The sequence below is a fragment of the Thalassophryne amazonica genome, chromosome 12, assembly GCF_902500255.1.
Source record: "Thalassophryne amazonica chromosome 12, fThaAma1.1, whole genome shotgun sequence".
NCBI classification, from domain to species: Eukaryota; Metazoa; Chordata; class Actinopteri; order Batrachoidiformes; family Batrachoididae; genus Thalassophryne; species Thalassophryne amazonica.
In genome coordinates, this window is record NC_047114.1 from 84,045,018 (window position 1) to 84,061,448 (window position 16,431).

General features: G+C 43.3%; 1 protein-coding gene across 1 annotated transcript in view; it reads right to left on the reverse strand.

The window, feature by feature from the left end:
* The window catches only part of ap1m1 (adaptor related protein complex 1 subunit mu 1), a 47,578-nt gene extending 32,356 nt beyond the window's left edge, over window positions 1-15,222 (reverse strand). Inside the window, exon 1 of the mRNA XM_034183040.1 lies at window positions 15,017-15,222. Within this exon, the coding sequence (XP_034038931.1) occupies window positions 15,017-15,058 (42 nt within the window). The 5' untranslated portion in view covers window positions 15,059-15,222. The remainder of the gene's footprint in view (window positions 1-15,016) is intronic.
* Between the last annotated feature and the right edge of the window lie 1,209 nt (window positions 15,223-16,431).

The window sequence follows — 16,431 nt, forward strand, 5'->3', positions numbered from 1 at the left end:
TTGCATTTACTTTTGCATGATGACAGATCTCTTAAGGCTCATTGATTTTGTTCTTTTTATGATATTCATTCATTGCCAATTTACAGAGATGAAGGTGACATTTTTTACTCAAATCAGAATTTGCAAAGATTTATTATTCACACATATTTAACTTTGGGATATTGAAGGTTTCAGAGATGGAAATCATCATTTTGGTCACACAGTGTCCATCGGTCACATGTACAGTCGGGAGCTCAGTCTAATATTATTAGTCATTATAAGTAACCTGTCTTTTAAAGATGAAATTGGTCAAGTACTGATTACATGTTTATGCTTCACTGAATTTAGGGCCCCTCAGATTAATTACTTGCAATACAACCCCTGGCAAAAATTATGGAATCACTGGCCTCGGAGGATGTTCATTCAGTTGTTTAATTTTGTAAAAAAAAAAAAAAAAAAAAAAAAAAAAAAAAAAAAAGCAGATCACAGACATGACACAAAACTAAAGTAATTTCAAATGGCAACTTTCTGGCTTTAAGAAACACTATAAGAAATCAGGAAAAAAAAATTGTGGCAGTCAGTAACGGTTACATTTTTAGACCAAGCAGAGGGAAAAAAATATGGAATCACTCAATTCTGTGGAAAAAATTATGGAATCATGAAAAACAAAAGAACGCTCCAACACATCACTAGTATTTTGTTGCACCACCTATGGCTTTCATAACAGCTTGCAGTCTCTGAGGCATGGACTTAATGAGTGACAAACAGTACTCTTCATCAATCTGGCTCCAACTTTCTCTGATTGCTGTTGCCAGATCAGCTTTGCAGGTTGGAGCCTTGTCATGGACCATTTTCTTCAGCTTCCACCAAAGATTTCAACTGGATTAAGATCCGGACTATTAGCAGGCCATGACATTGACCCTATGTGTCTTTTTGCAAGGAATGTTTTCACAGTTTTTGCTCTATGGCAAGATGCATTATCATCTTGAAAAATGATTTCATCATCCCCAAACATCCTTTCAATTGATGGAATAAGAAAAGTGTCCAAAATATCAATGTAAACTTGTGCATTTATTGATGATGTAATGACAGCCATCTCCCCAGTGCCTTTACCAGACATACAGCCCCATATCATCAATGACTGTGGAAATTTACATGTTCTCTTCAGGCAGTCATCTTTATAAATCTCATTGGAACGGCACCAAACAAAAGTTCCAGCATCATCACCTTGCCCAATGCAGATTTGAGATTCATCACTGAATATGACTTTCATCCAGTCATCCACAGTCCACGATTGCTTTTCCTTAGCCCATTGTAACCTTGTTTTTTTCTGTATAGGTGTTAATGATAGCTTTCGTTTAGCTTTTCTGTATGTAGCTCCCATTTCGTTTCTTACAGTTCGGTCACAGACGTTGACTCCAGTTTCTTCCCATTCGTTCCTCATTTGTTTAGTTGTGCATTTTCGATTTTTGAGACATACTGCTTTAAGTTTTCTGTCTTGACGCTTTGATGTCTTCCTTGGTCTACCAGTATGTTTGCCTTTAACAACCTTCCCATGTTGTTTGTATTTGGTCCAGAGTTTAGACACAGCTGACTGTGAACAACCAACATCTTTTGCAACATTGCGTGATGATTTACCCTCTTTTAAGAGTTTGATAATCCTCTCCTTTGTTTCAATTGACATCTCTCGTGTTGGAGCCATGATTCATGTCAGTCCACTTGGTGCAACAGCTCTCCAAGGTGTGATCACTCCTTTTTAGATGCAGACTAACGAGCAGATCTGATTTGATGCAGGTGTTAGTTTTGGGGATGAAAATTTACAGGGTACATAATTTATTCCTCAGAATTGAGTGAGTCCATATTTTTTCCCTCTGCTTGGTCTAAAAAAGTAACTGTTACTGACTGCCACAATTATTTTTCTTGATTTCTTATAGTGTTTCTTAAAGCCAGAAAGTTGCCATTTGAAATGACTGTACGAGGTATCTTATAAAACTAACTGGCAGTTTTATAAAAAAAAAAAAAAAAAACTATATGGATTTGAATGACATGCAATTACACCAATCATGCGTGAGTTTTTTCACGCGTGTCGGTGATGTCATTTCCCTGTGGGCAGGCTTTGAGTGAGCACTGGTCCAGCCCTCTCGGCTGAATTCCTTTGTCTGAGACGCTGCTCGAGACGGCGCGCGTTGCTTTATCAAACTTTTTTCAGGACCTGTGGGGGATATCCGAGTGGACACTATTCGAGAAATTCAGCTGGTTTTCTGTGAAAAGTTTAACAGCTGATGAGAGATTATGGGGTGTTTCTGTCACTTTAAGGACTTCACACAGAGCGGGACGTCGCGCAGCGCTCCCAGGCGACGTCGTCTGGCTGTTTCAACCTGAAAACATCCTAATTTAAGGCTCTGTTGGCCCAGGACGTCGTCAGAGAACAGATAAGATTCAGAAGAGGCCGGCATGAGGAGTTTATGCGGACATTCCACTGTTAAAGGTCATTTTGTAATGAAAGAATGACGTAACCCACAGGCGTGAAAAAACTCTCGCATGCCCACGAGGGTTCAAGCATGTCTGATGTAATCACACGTGAGTCAAATCCATATGGTTTTTGAAAAAAAATAAGGTCGGATACTTTTCTAATAGACCTCGTAGTTTTGTGTCATGTCTGTGATCTGCTTTTTTTCTACAAAATTAAACAACTGAATGAACACCCTCCGAGGCCGGTGATTCCATAATTTTTGCCAGGGGTTGTATATCACTTTAGAATGAAGCAGCAATGCAAGTGCAGAAGCACCAAGTGCAGTTCAATGAGTGCATGCTAAGTGCAATCAGTGTCACAGGGTGCAAGTTGTAAACAACATGTTTATTTTGATTGGTGGCTTCAGAATCCTCATTTGGACTGGAAATCTTGAACAGTACAGATATAGCCCTACTCTATAAAACGAAATCTTGAACAGTACAGATATAGCCCTACTCTATAAAACTTTCTGAAGGTGAGTCACCATGAGTTTCCTGATTTTCTGTCAATTCACATTCTTTCAAAAGCTGTTTGTCAAATTCGATTTTTGATCAATCAATCAATCAATTTTTTTTTTATATAGCGCCAAATCACAACAAACAGTTGCCCCAAGGCGCTTTATATTGTAAGGCAAGGCCATACAATAATTATGTAAAACCCCAACGGTCAAAACGACCCCCTGTGAGCAAGCACTTGGCTACAGTGGGAAGGAAAAACTCCTTTTAACAGGAAGAAAACCTCCAGCACAACCAGGCTCAGGGAGGGGCAGTCTTCTGCTGGGACTGGTTGGGGCTGAGGGAGAGAACCAGGAAAAAGACATGCTGTGGAGGGGAGCAGAGATCGATCACTAATGATTAAATGCAGAGTGGTGCATACAGAGCAAAAAGAGAAAGAAACAGTGCATCATGGGAACCCCCCAGCAGTCTACGTCTATAGCAGCATAACTAAGGGATGGTTCAGGGTCACCTGATCCAGCCCTAACTATAAGCTTTAGCAAAAAGGAAAGTTTTAAGCCTAATCTTAGAAGTAGAGAGGGTGTCTGTCTCCCTGATCTGAATTGGGAGCTGGTTCCACAGGAGAGGAGCCTGAAAGCTGAAGGCTCTGCCTCCCATTCTACTCTTACAAACCCTAGGAACTACAAGTAAGCCTGCAGTCTGAGAGCAAAGCGCTCTATTGGGGTGATATGTACTACGAGGTCCCTAAGATAAGATGGGACCTGATTATTCAAAACCTTATAAGTAAGAAGAAGAATTTTAAATTCTATTCTAGAATTAACAAGAAGCCAATGAAGAGAGGCCAATATGGGTGAGATATGCTCTCTCCTTCTAGTCCCCGTTAGTACTCTAGCTGCAGCATTTTGAATTAACTGAAGGCTTTTCAGGGAACTTTTAGGACAACCTGATAATAATGAATTACAATAGTCCAGCCTAGAGGAAATAAATGCATGAATTAGTTTTTCAGCATCACTCTGAGACAAGACCTTTCTAATTTTAGAGATATTGCGTAAATGCAAAAAAGCAGTCCTACATATTTGTTTAATATGCGCTTTGAATGACATATCCTGATCAAAAATGACTCCAAATTTCTCACAGTATTACTAGAGGTCAGGGTAATGCCATCCAGAGTAAGGATCTGGTTAGACACCATGTTTCTAAGATTTGTGGGGCCAAGTACAATAACTTCAGTTTTATCTGAGTTTAAAAGCAGGAAATTAGAGGTCATCCTGGTCTTTATGTGTGTAAGACAATCCTGCAGTTTAGCTAATTGGTGTGTGTCCTCTGGCTTCATGGATAGATAAGCTGGGTATCATCTGCGTAACAATGAAAATTTAAGCAATACCGTCTATAATACTGCCTAAGGGAAGCATGTATAAAGTAAATAAAATTGGTCCTAGCACAGAACCTTGTGGAACTCCATAATTAACTTTAGTCTGTGAAGAAGATTCCCCATTTACATGAACAAATTGTAATCTATTAGACAAATATGATTCAAACCACCGCAGCGCACTGCCTTTAATACCTATGGCATGCTCTAATCTCTGTAATAAAATTTTATGGTCAACAGTATCAAAAGCAGCACTGAGGTCTAACAGAACAAGCACAGAGATGAGTCCACTGTCCGAGGCCATAAGAAGATCATTTGTAACCTTCACTAATGCTGTTTCTGTACTATGATGAATTCTAAAACCTGACTGAAACTCTTCAAATAGACCATTCCTCTGCAGATGATCAGTTAGCTGTTTACAACTACCCTTTCAAGAATTTTTGAGAGAAAAGGAAGGTTGGAGATTGGCCTATAATTAGCTAAGATAGCTGGGTCAAGTGATGGCTTTTTAAGTAATGGTTTAATTACTGCCACCTTAAAAGCCTGTGGTACACAGCCAACTAACAAAGATAGATTGATCATATTTAAGATCGAAGCATTAAATAATGGTAGGGCTTCCTTGAGCAGCCTGGTAGGAATGGGGTCTAATAAACATGTTGATGCTTTGGATGAAGTAACTAATGAAAATAACTCAGACAGAACAATCGGAGAGAAAAAGTCTAACCAAATACCGGCATCACTGAAAGCAGCCAAAGATAACGATACGTCTTTGGGATGGTTATGAGTAATTTTTTCTCTAATAGTTAAAATTTTGTTAGCAAAGAAAGTCATGAAGTTAATGGAATACTCAGCTCAATAGAGCTCTGACTCTTTGTCAGCCTGGCTACAGTGCTGAAAAGAAACCTGGGGTTGTTCTTATTTTCTTCAATTAGTGATGAGTAGAAAGATGTCCTAGCTTTACGGAGGGCTTTTTTATAGGAGCAACAGACTCTTTTTCCAGGCTAAGTGAAGATCTTCTAAATTAGTGAGACGCCATTTCCTCTCCAACTTACGGGTTATCTGCTTTAAGCTACGAGTTTGTGAGTTATACCACGGAGTCAGGCACTTCTGATTTAAAGCTCTCTTTTTTAGAGGAGCTACAGCATCCAAAGTTGTCTTCAATGAGGATGTAAAACTATTGACGAGATACTCTATCTCACTTCACCATCAGAGTAAATGTAAATGTTATTAAGAAATGATCAGACAGAAGGGAGTTTTCAGGGAATACTGTTAAGTCTTCTATTTCCATACCATAAGTCAGAACAAGATCTAAGATATGACTAAAGTGGTGGATGGACTCATTTACATTTTGAGCAAAGCCAATAGAGTCTAATAATAAATTAAATGCAGTGTTGAGGCTGTCATTCTCAGCATCTGTGTGGATGTTAAAATCGCCCACTATAATTATCTTATCTGAGCTAAGCACCAAGTCAGACAAAAGGTCTGAAAATTCACAGAGAAACTCACAGTAACGACCAGGTGGACGATAGATAATAATAAATAAAACTGGTTTTTGGGACTTCCAATTTGGATGGACAAGACTAAGAGTCAAGCTTTCAAATTAATTAAAGCTCTGTCTGGGTTTTTGATTAATTAATAAGCTGGAATGGAAGATTGCTGCTAATCCTCCGCCCCGGCCTGTGCTACAAGCATTCTGACAGTTAGTGTGAGTCGGGGGTGTTGACTCATTTAAACTAACATATTCATCCTGCTGTAACCAGGTTTCTGTAAGGCAGAATAAATCAATATGTTGATCAATTATTATATCATTTACCAACAGGGACTTAGAAGAGAGAGACCTAATGTTTAATAGACCACATTTAACTGTTTTAGTCTGTGGTGCAGTTGAAGGTGCTATATTATTTTTTCTTTTTGAATTTTTATGCTTAAATAGATTTTTGCTGGTTATTGGTGGTCTGGGAGCAGACACTTCTCTACGGGGATGGGGTAATGAGGGGATGGCAGGGGGAGAGAAGCTGCAGAGAGGTGTGTAAGACTACAACTCTGCTTCCTGGTCCCAACCCTGGATAGTCACGGTTTGGAGGATTTAAGAAAATTGGCCAGATTTCTAGAAATGAGAGCTGCTCCATCCAAAGTGGGATGGATGCCGTCTCTCCTAACAAGACCAGGTTTTCCCCAGAAGCTTTGCCAATTATCTATGAAGCCCACCTCATTTTTTTGGGACACCACTCAGACAGCCAGCAATTCAGGAGAACATGCGGCTAAACATGTCACTCCCGGTCCGATTGGGGAGGGGCCAGAAGAAAACTACAGAGTCCGACATTGTTTTTTGCAAAGTTACACACGATTCAATGTTAATTTTAGTGACCTCCGATTGGCGTAACCGGGTGTCATTACTGCCAACGTGAATTACAATCTTACCAAATTACGCTTAGCCTTAGCCAGCAGTTTCAAATTTCCTTCAATGCGCCTGCTCTGGCCCCCGGAAGACAATTGACTATGGTTGCTGTGTCACTAACTTCACATTTCTCAAAACAGAGTTGCCAATAACCAGAGTTGATCCTCGGCGGGTGTGTCATCGAGTGGGGAAAAACGGTTAGAAATGTGAACGGGTTGGCGGTGTACACGGGCTTCTGTTTAGAACTACGCTTCCTCCTCACAGTCACCCAGTCGGCCTGCTTTCCCGGCTGCTCGGGATCTGCCAGAGGGGAACTAAACGGCGGCTAAGGCTACCTTGGTCCGCACCGACTACAGGGCCTGTCTAGCTGTAGCATTTCTACGGTGCGGAGACGAGTCTCCAATTCGCCCAGCCTGGCCTCCAAAGCTATGAATAAGCTACACTTATTACAAGTACCGTTACTGCTAAAGGAGGCCGAGGAATAACTAAACATTTCACACCCAGAGCAGAAAAGTAAAAAAGTAATAAGTAAAAATGATAAGTAAAAAAATGCATGTGTCAATTATTCTAGGGTGTGCTGAGGTGGTTTTTAGGATGATTCCTTTTTATTGCACATCCTGCTATCATTCCCTTTAAATTCATATCCCACTCTGATAAATTAAGACAGCTACTACATGCATGGCGGCCATATTGATTTATTTTCTGCCTTATGATCTTAAAAATGCCTGGTCCTCTTGTTTTCATTTTCTCAGGGTACTAAAAGTATGTTAGGGTGGTAAGGATGTTTCATGTAGATTTGTAACATGCTCCAATAATAAAGATGCCCCCATGGCAGCCATCTTGATTTTGGTTTCCACTATATAACTCGTTAATATCTTGTCAATTTGTTTTCATTTCAAGGTATGTTTGGGTGCTTAAAGGGACACTTTACTCATCAACGTTAACCCCTAAAATAAGATATTATATATTGAAATAGTGAAATCTTAAATAAAAACAAGATTTGCAATAGATTCCCTTAATTTTTATGATTTTTTTTAAAAACTGACCAGCCTTCCATGTGCTACATGTATGTAGTCACAAGTGCTGATTTTTCACAGCCTGGTGTACATACATGTATAGATACTGCAGTAAAACACCTGAAAATCTTACATTTAAATTATAATGTGACATCAGAAAGTAGCAAATTATATTTCTTGCTCTTATTTATGAATATTAGTCAAAACATTAGCCTATTTTTGAGATTTTGTAAGGAGTTTTACTGATATCTCTATACATGTGTTTACATTCAACAGTGTGTTAAGAGAACTTGTGATTTCATAGCACAGGCAAACTAGAGGAAACGTCATTTTAAAAATTCTCAAAAAAAAAAATAAATTCCAATAATTATCAGAAACTGTATTTCAAGGTTAATATGATCTTTATCTTTTAGAAACTGCTATTTTAATACAAGTGGAGTGTCTCTTTAATACGGCCTTTTCAAGTGCATGTAAATCCTTAAAGCCATGGTCCATTCTGTGTAAAATCAGGCTTTTGATTACTTTTAGTAAATTACCCCTACAAAACCTTGCTCTTTAATTTGATGTTGTATCGGCAGCTTGGCTAAATAGGATTCGCAATATCGGCAGACCACCTTACAAAATGCAAGTGTTGTCTTCGAAAAGTAAACAAAAAAGGAAATTAATTGTGGCATGCTTAATTCAAATGGACAACAGCTTTAATATGGTTTGCATTTCAGTGCTCTAATGCATAGAAAACATATGTAAATCCTTGTTAGGTAATGTTTCTGTTAAGGTCACATAAGCCACTCCAGAAAGTGCCATTTATTTGGTCTTTAAGCAGTTTTGATTACAGCAGACATCTTGATTTCTTTTTCTGCCCAGTAACTCAGAAATGCCTCACAAATGTATTACAAGTACATGTATGTTTTCCAACCCTGTTTCAGTGACATGCGCATTCTGAATTATGGATTTTATTATGAATTATTGTGGTCTATAATTTCACTGATCATTTTGATGGTCTGTATATCCCACAGTGTCTGTCCATCACACGCACATTGTCCCCCATTGTCCGTCCATCACAGATATTCCAACACATTCTCAACATAAAACTATACCCCTTCCAGCAAAATCTCTTGCATGAGGCTTGGGCACTACAGAAGGCATGTTTCAAACACAGTTAGTTTTCTTCTTTCTTCTGGGTTTGTTTTTATAGCAAGTGAAATAATGGACCTGTTAAAAAAATCAAACACGTTGTTTCCCACACTGCTGCATGGTGCAACAACTGGCATCAATGAAACTGTGCAGGAAGTTAGCATAGTTCCATATCTATTTGGAAATGTCTTTTGATAATCTGTGAATAAAGACACTTTTGTGAGGCAGGGATCATTATTTCGGCAAAATATTCCAGTTTTGGGGCCTTTTCATGCAAAAGAGCAACCAGGATTTTATTCAGAGAATAAAGATTGTTAAAAAAAAAAAAAACAACATTCTCAAGACCCTAGTGGTCCATACTTAAAAACAAATACATGTTCCACATGTTTTGAAGACTTTTGATGCCTAGCTTGGTGAACACACTATGTTGATGAAAAGTTTCCATCGCTTTATAAAGCAATGGTGAGATCTCACTTGGAACATCCAGCCCCAATTTGGCCCCCTCACACATGGAACCTTGCAGATGAATTGGAAAGGTGCGAAGACGGGCTACAAAAAGAATACCATCACTTGTAAGTATGAAAAAAAATTTTTTTTAACTTCCTAACATTTGTATATAAAGGCTATGGGGTGACCCAATTGATGCTTTCCAATATGTGAGTGGCATTATCAACATCAGCACCAGCCTCTTTCCATAAGCATGAAAACAATAGGACCAGAGGCCAGAGCAGGAAAGTAAAGATGTTTATATGGACACAGTCACGGCAATCTCTCATCAGTGAAGATGACTGTCTCTTGATCGATTCTCAGACAGATGTGAAGATGACTGAACAGGCCCAGTCTTTACATGCACTGTTTCTGACAGATGCTGCATGCCACTATTTCTTCACTCAGCGAGTCACAGCCTGGTGGAATGAAGAAGCTGTGACAGCAGACAATGTCAGCGCCTTGAAAAATCATTCAGATAAACATTTTAAGACTTATCCCATCCATCCATCCATTTTCTTCCGCTTTATCCGGAGTCGGGTCGCGGGGCAGCAGCTCAAGCAAAGTCGCCCAGACCTCCCGATCCACACACACCTCCCCCAGCTCCTCCGGGGGAACCCCAAGGCGTTCCCAAGCCAGCCGAGAGATGTAATCCTTCCAGCGTGTCCTGGGTCTTCCCCGGGGCCTCCTCCCAATGGGACATGCCGGGAACACCTCTCCAGCGAGGTATCCAGGGGGCATCCGGAAAAGATGCCAGAGCCACCTCAACTGACTCCTTTCGACGTGGAGGAGCAGCGGCTCGACTCCGAGCTCCTCCCGAGTGACCGAGCTCCTCACCCTATCTCTAAGGGAGCGCCCAGCCACCCTGTGGAGGAAACTCATCTCGGCCGCTTGTACCTGCAATCTCGTTCTTTCGGTCATGAGCCAAATCTCATGACCATAGGTGAGGATCGGAACGTAGATCGATCGGTAAATCGAGAGCTTTGCCCCCCTACTCAGCTCTCTCTTTACCACGACGGTCCGATACAGCGACCGCATCACTGCAGACGCTGCACTGATCCGTCTATCAATCTCACGCTCCATCTGTCCCTCACTCGTGAACAAGACCCCGAGATACTTAAACTCCTCCACTTAAGGCAAGGACACTCCACCGACCTGAAGAGGGCAAAGCACCTTTTTCCGGTCGAGAACCATGGCCTCGGATTTGGAGGTGCCGATTTTCACCCCGGACGCCTCACACTCGGCTGCAAACTGCCCCAGTGCACGCTGAAGGTCCTGATTTGACGAAGCCAACAGAACCACATCGTCCGCAAACAGCAGAGACGAGATTCTGTGGTTCCCAAACCAGACCCCCTCTACACCCTGGCTGCGCCTAGAAATTCTGTCTATAAAAATAATGAACAGAACCGGTGACAAAGGGCAGCCCTGGCAGAGGCCAACGTGCACTGGAAACAGGTTTGACTTACTACCGGCAATGCGAACCAAGCTCCTGCTGCGGTCGTACAGGGACAGGATAGCCCTTAGCAAAGGACCCCGGACCCCGTACTCCCGGAGCACTCCCCACAGGGTGCCCCGAGGGACACGGTCGAACACCTTCTCCAGATACACAAAACACATGTGGACTGGTTGGGCGAACTCCCATGAACCCTCGAGCACCCGATGGAGCGTGTAGAGCTGGTCCAGTGTGCTGCGACCAGGACGAAAACCACCACTGCTCCTCCTGAATCCGAGGTTCGACCATCGGTCGAACTCTCCCTCTCCAGTACTCTGGAATAGACCTTACCGGGGAGGCTGAGGAGTGTGATCCCCCTATAGTTGGAACACACCCTCCGGTCCCCTTCTTAAACAGAGGGACCACCACCCCGATCTGCCAATCCAGAGGGACTTCTCCCCGATCACCACGCGATGTTGCAGAGGCGTGTCAGCCAAGACAGTCCCACAACATCCAGAGACTTAAGGTACTCAGGACGGATTTCAGCCACCCCAGGAGCCTTGCCACCGAGGAGCTTTCTAACCACCTCGGTGACTTCTGCCTGGGTAATGGATGAGTCCGCCTCTGGGTCCCCAGTCTCTGCTTCCTCTTCGGAAGACGTGACGATGGGATTGAGGAGATCCTCGAAGTACTCCTTCCACCGCCCAACAACATCCCCAGTCAGGGTCAACAGCTCCCCACCCGCACCGTAAACAGTGCCGGTGGAGAGCTGCTTCCGCCTCCTGAGGCGTCGGGCGGTTTGCCAGAATCTCTTCGAGGCCGACCGATAGTCCTCCTCCATAGCCTCCCCGAACTCCTCCCAGACCCGAATTTTTGCCTCTGCGACCGCATGGGCTGCGGCACGCTTGGCCTGCCCGTACCTGTCAGCTGCCTCTGGGGTCCCACCTACCAACAAAAGATAAGTAGGACTCCTTCTTCAGCTTGACGGCATCCCTTACTTCCGGTGTCTACCACCGGGTTCGGGGATTGCCGCCGCAACAGGCACCAGAGACCTTGCGACCACAGCTACGAGCGGCCGCATCAACAATGGAGGTGGAGAACATGGTCCACTCAGACTCCATGTCTCAAACCTCCCCCGGGATCTGGGAGAAGCTCTCCCGGAGGTGGGAGTTGAAGACCTCCCTGACAGAGGGTTCCGCCAGTCGTTCCCAGCAGACCCAACGATACGTTTGGGCCTGCCAGGTCTGACCGGCTTCCTCCCCTCCCAGCGGATCCAACTCACCACCAGGTGGTGATCGGTCGACAGCTCTGCCCCTCTCTTTACTCGAGTGTCCGAGACACGTGGCCGAAGGTCAGATGATACGACTACAAAGTCGATCATCGACCACCGGCTCAGGGTGTCCTGGTGCCACGTGCACTTATGGACACCCTTGTGCTCGAACATGGTGTTCGTGATGGACAAACTGTGAATAGCACAGAAGTCCAACAACTGAACACCACTTGGGTTCAGATCGGGGAGGCGTGCTTCCGATCACCCCCCTCCAGGTCTCACTGTCGCCGCCCACGGTGGGCGTTGAAATCCCCCAGGAGAACAATGGAGTCCCCAGTCGGAGCGCTATCTAGTACCCCTCCCAGGGACTCCAGGAAGGTCGGGTACTCTGCACTGCCGTTCGGCCCGTAGGCCGAGACAATGGTGAGAGACCTGTCCCCGACCCGAAGGCGTACGGACGCGACCCTCTCGTTCACCGGAGTGAACTCCAACACATGGCGACTGAGCTGGGGAGCAATCAGCAATGCAACCCCAGCTCTCCGCCTCTCCCCGTGTGCAACGCCAGAAAATGAAGCGTCCAGCCCCTCTCCAGCAGTTGGGTACCAGAGCCCATGCTGTGCGTGGAGGTGAGCCCGACTATCTCTAGTCGGTATCTCTCAACCTCCCGCACAAGCTCAGGCTCCTTGCTCCCCAGCGAGGTGACATTCCACGTCCCAACAGCCAGGGGCTGTGAGCATGGACCGGGCCGCAGGGCCACCCGCCCTCGACCGCCACCCAATCCTCTCTGCACCCGACCCCCATGGCCCCCTCTGCAGGTGGTGTACCCATAGGAGGGCGGGCCCATGCTGCTCCTTCGGGCTGAGCCCGGCCGGGCCCCATGGGCTAAGGCCCGACCACCAGGCACTCGCGCGCGAGCCCCAACCCCGGGCCTGGCTCCAGGGTGGGACCCCGGCTCCGCCACACCGGGCGACGTCTCGGTCCTTGATCTTTTACTGGTCATGGAGGTTCTGAGCTGCCCTTAGTCTGACCCGTCACCTAGGACCTGTTTGCCTTGCGAAACCCTACAGGGAGCACAAAGTCCCCGACAACATAGCTCCTAGAATCATCCGGGTACGCAAACTCCCCCACCACGATAAGGTGGCAGCTAGAGCACTGGACTCACCTATTGCCTCGCACAAGCCAGTCATGTAAGGTGGAATGCTTCTACTATAGCTGAAAAGTAAGGATGTATTTAAGTGAAGATAAGAGTGTAACTGGACTGGTACATCGAGAGTCTCACCTTCCAACTCAGCCCTTTCTTCACCACAACGGTCCTGTACAGCATTTGCAGAATCTCAGATGCAGCCCCAATCCATCCGTCCATCTAACACTCCATCTTACCCCCTCTACCGATCAAGGCCCTAAGATACTTGAACTTCTCTACTTGGGGCAATAAGTCTCCCCTGACCCAGAGGGAACAGCCACCACTTTCCCAAAGAGGGACTATGGTGACCAAAGTGTGAGCCACGTCACAGTCATCCTTAAATCTGCCCAGTGACATGAACATCAGCATATAGACTGAGTGAAACTGTACAGCACTTTGGTCCACTGTGGTTGTTTTAAAGTGCTTAACATGTAAGTTTGGTGAATTTGAATCTAGTTTATTATTGTTGATACTAATTTTAAAGCTGCACTTTGACTTGAAATCATTCTGATGTCAGATAGTTTCCTCTTTATGTGTGTTTCTACAGAGGTGCTGCGGGAAGACTGAATAATAACTTATTTATATACCACCTTCAGGATACATTAGTGATTGCTGTGTAATCATCAAGTTGTATCAGCCATTTTTTTTTAAATGGAGCTTAGTGGGCTTCCAGCCACTTCCCAGCCTGTAGACAGACGGCATGAAGAAGACATGGAGCACACACTAGTCTGAATGATATCAGTGCACACATTCCCTTGTCAACACTGATATTTCAGAGTAAATATTTCCATGCTTAGAACCAGACTGAGTCCCAGGCTTCTTTAAGTGAAGCACAAAGCTGCAGAGACTGTCTGCACCATCAATGTGAAGGTGCAGCTCCTTTTTCTCCACTCACAATTGCTTTAATATTGCATTGAGATTTATAACTGTTACTTCAAAAATAATTCACAATGGCAAGAAAATGTATTTCCCACTATTATGTAAAACAGGGATTAATACGCAACTCATATGCATGCCACTAAAAGTTAAGTTCTAAAAGTCACCCAAAACTGGTGAGGGCCAACTGCAGCTCCTGAAACCTCTGCACGCTGTGCTGATACTTAACATTTCCATCACTGGCAAATGCTGAAGAGCTCAGGAATGTGTGTCCATATCAAATTAAGAATTTAACATTAAAAGACTAAAGTCAGTGTAGGGTATGTACATGCCCTCACACATACTTTGCTTGTTGATTATATAAACATGCTCATTTTCTTAAAAAAAAAAAAAACAAACAAACATGTAAGGCAGTGTTGCGGTTCCATGATGCTTGCCCTTAAAGTGCATTTTTTTCCTGAATTTGTCAATGGATCACTTGGTCTTGGAAGTTTGGGCCTCAAAAACAACACTGATGTCAGCAAATTTACTCAACAAAAGTATATTAACAGCATTAAAAACCTTTTATTTCCAAAGACATAAAAAGTTCAGTAAATGTGAAATATGATTTATAATTGTGATGATTTTTTAACTTACATCTTTGTTAATGTAATTTTTCAATTAAAAAAAAAAACACCTGTAAGTTAGTTAGCATGGCTGCTGATATCTTGTCTTTCCTGGAATTAATATTTATTCACGAGAACTATTATGGGTAAAAATTGCCATGGCTGCTAACAGCAAAATTCCGCCGTTATATTACAAATAAAATCCTGAAACGTAAAAGTAACAGACGTAAAGCTGCTCTCTCTGGGCAACATCATGCTAGCCAACTAGGCTAACGATAACTTAGCGGTTCCGTCAGCTTACCTTTCCTTTTAAATCCAACACATAAACAGCACTCGCTGACATCTTGAACTAAACTACTTCAGATGGACTACTTTCCAATACGTTATTGATATTGTTATATAATAACTACTTATGAGGCTAAATTCCAAAAAAGACTTTCATTCATAATACTGCAACTGGGAAGAAGAAACCCTTCCCCTATTGTCGCAGCAGGCACCCTTCGAACGAGCGCCCCCTGGCGAAACGGAGGACGTCACGGCTTCAACGAGGATCTGGGTGGGTTGTTTCTTGTTGCTTGTGTCACGTTAAGTCGACACCAGAGGGCGCAAGAAAAAAAGAAACTTCAATGCATTTCACACACCAAGTATCAGACTTATAGATTAAAGACAACTGAACATCCTCGCCTTTCATTCATTGTGTCACTCAGCACATTTGTTTCTAGCTTTAGTTTTTAATCTTCAACTGGTTGTTTTGAACAGAACGATTGAGCTGGGTTATTTCATGCTATTTTTTCTTTTGTGTGTTATAAACCAATCCTTCCTGCACTCGATCAATATGATAACTCTGGTTTTCAAATTCATTAGGCCTTTTAAAAAAAAGTCTGAACCTCTGGATTTTTGTCAGCTGATGTCACACATCCACATATGTGTCATTTTGGAGAAGAGCAGCAGAAGATGGGAATGTATTGGATACTTGAGATGTACACAAACTGTCTTTATTATCATATTTACCAAACTAATGTGATCTCACACCTGGTGGAGAAAAGCATATTTCATCAAGATCTGGATTGCCAGGAGCACAAAAACCTGTGGTTTGATACACTTCGTGGAACAAAAACATGTGACGCCTTGCTTTTGATATGTTTTATCCTTTATATCCCCTCTTAGCAGCTAGTTTCATCCCCACAAAGGGTAGTTTTAAATTCAGACCTGTGCAGATGCACCAGTGTTTGCTGGTTGTTATCTGGTTAGGAATGGGAGCAATTTGATAGCTCCAGAGACAGAATTTGTTGTCCAGAAACCTGGTAATGAGTGAATTTTTGGGTTTGGGTGAACTGTTTTTGCGTTATTACATCCAACATGGGCTGCCTTAATGAAAATGCTAAGTGTGGTAGCGTTTTCATTAAGGCAACATGTGCTAAGCCTGCATGACTGCAGGCTAAGCCTGCAGTCATGCTAACAATTCTAACCATGCTTATGCTAGCCATGCTGACTGTGGTTAGCATGACCATTAGCACAAGTATATGGTCACAGTAAGCACATCTGCAGATGCACTAAACACATACGAGGTCTATCAATAAAGTAACGGTCCTTTTTATTTTTTTCAAAAACTATATGGATTTCATTCATATGTTTTTACGTCAGACAAGCTTGAACCCTCGTGCGCATGCGTGAGTTTTTTCACGCCTGTCGGTGACGTCATTCGCCTGTGAGCAC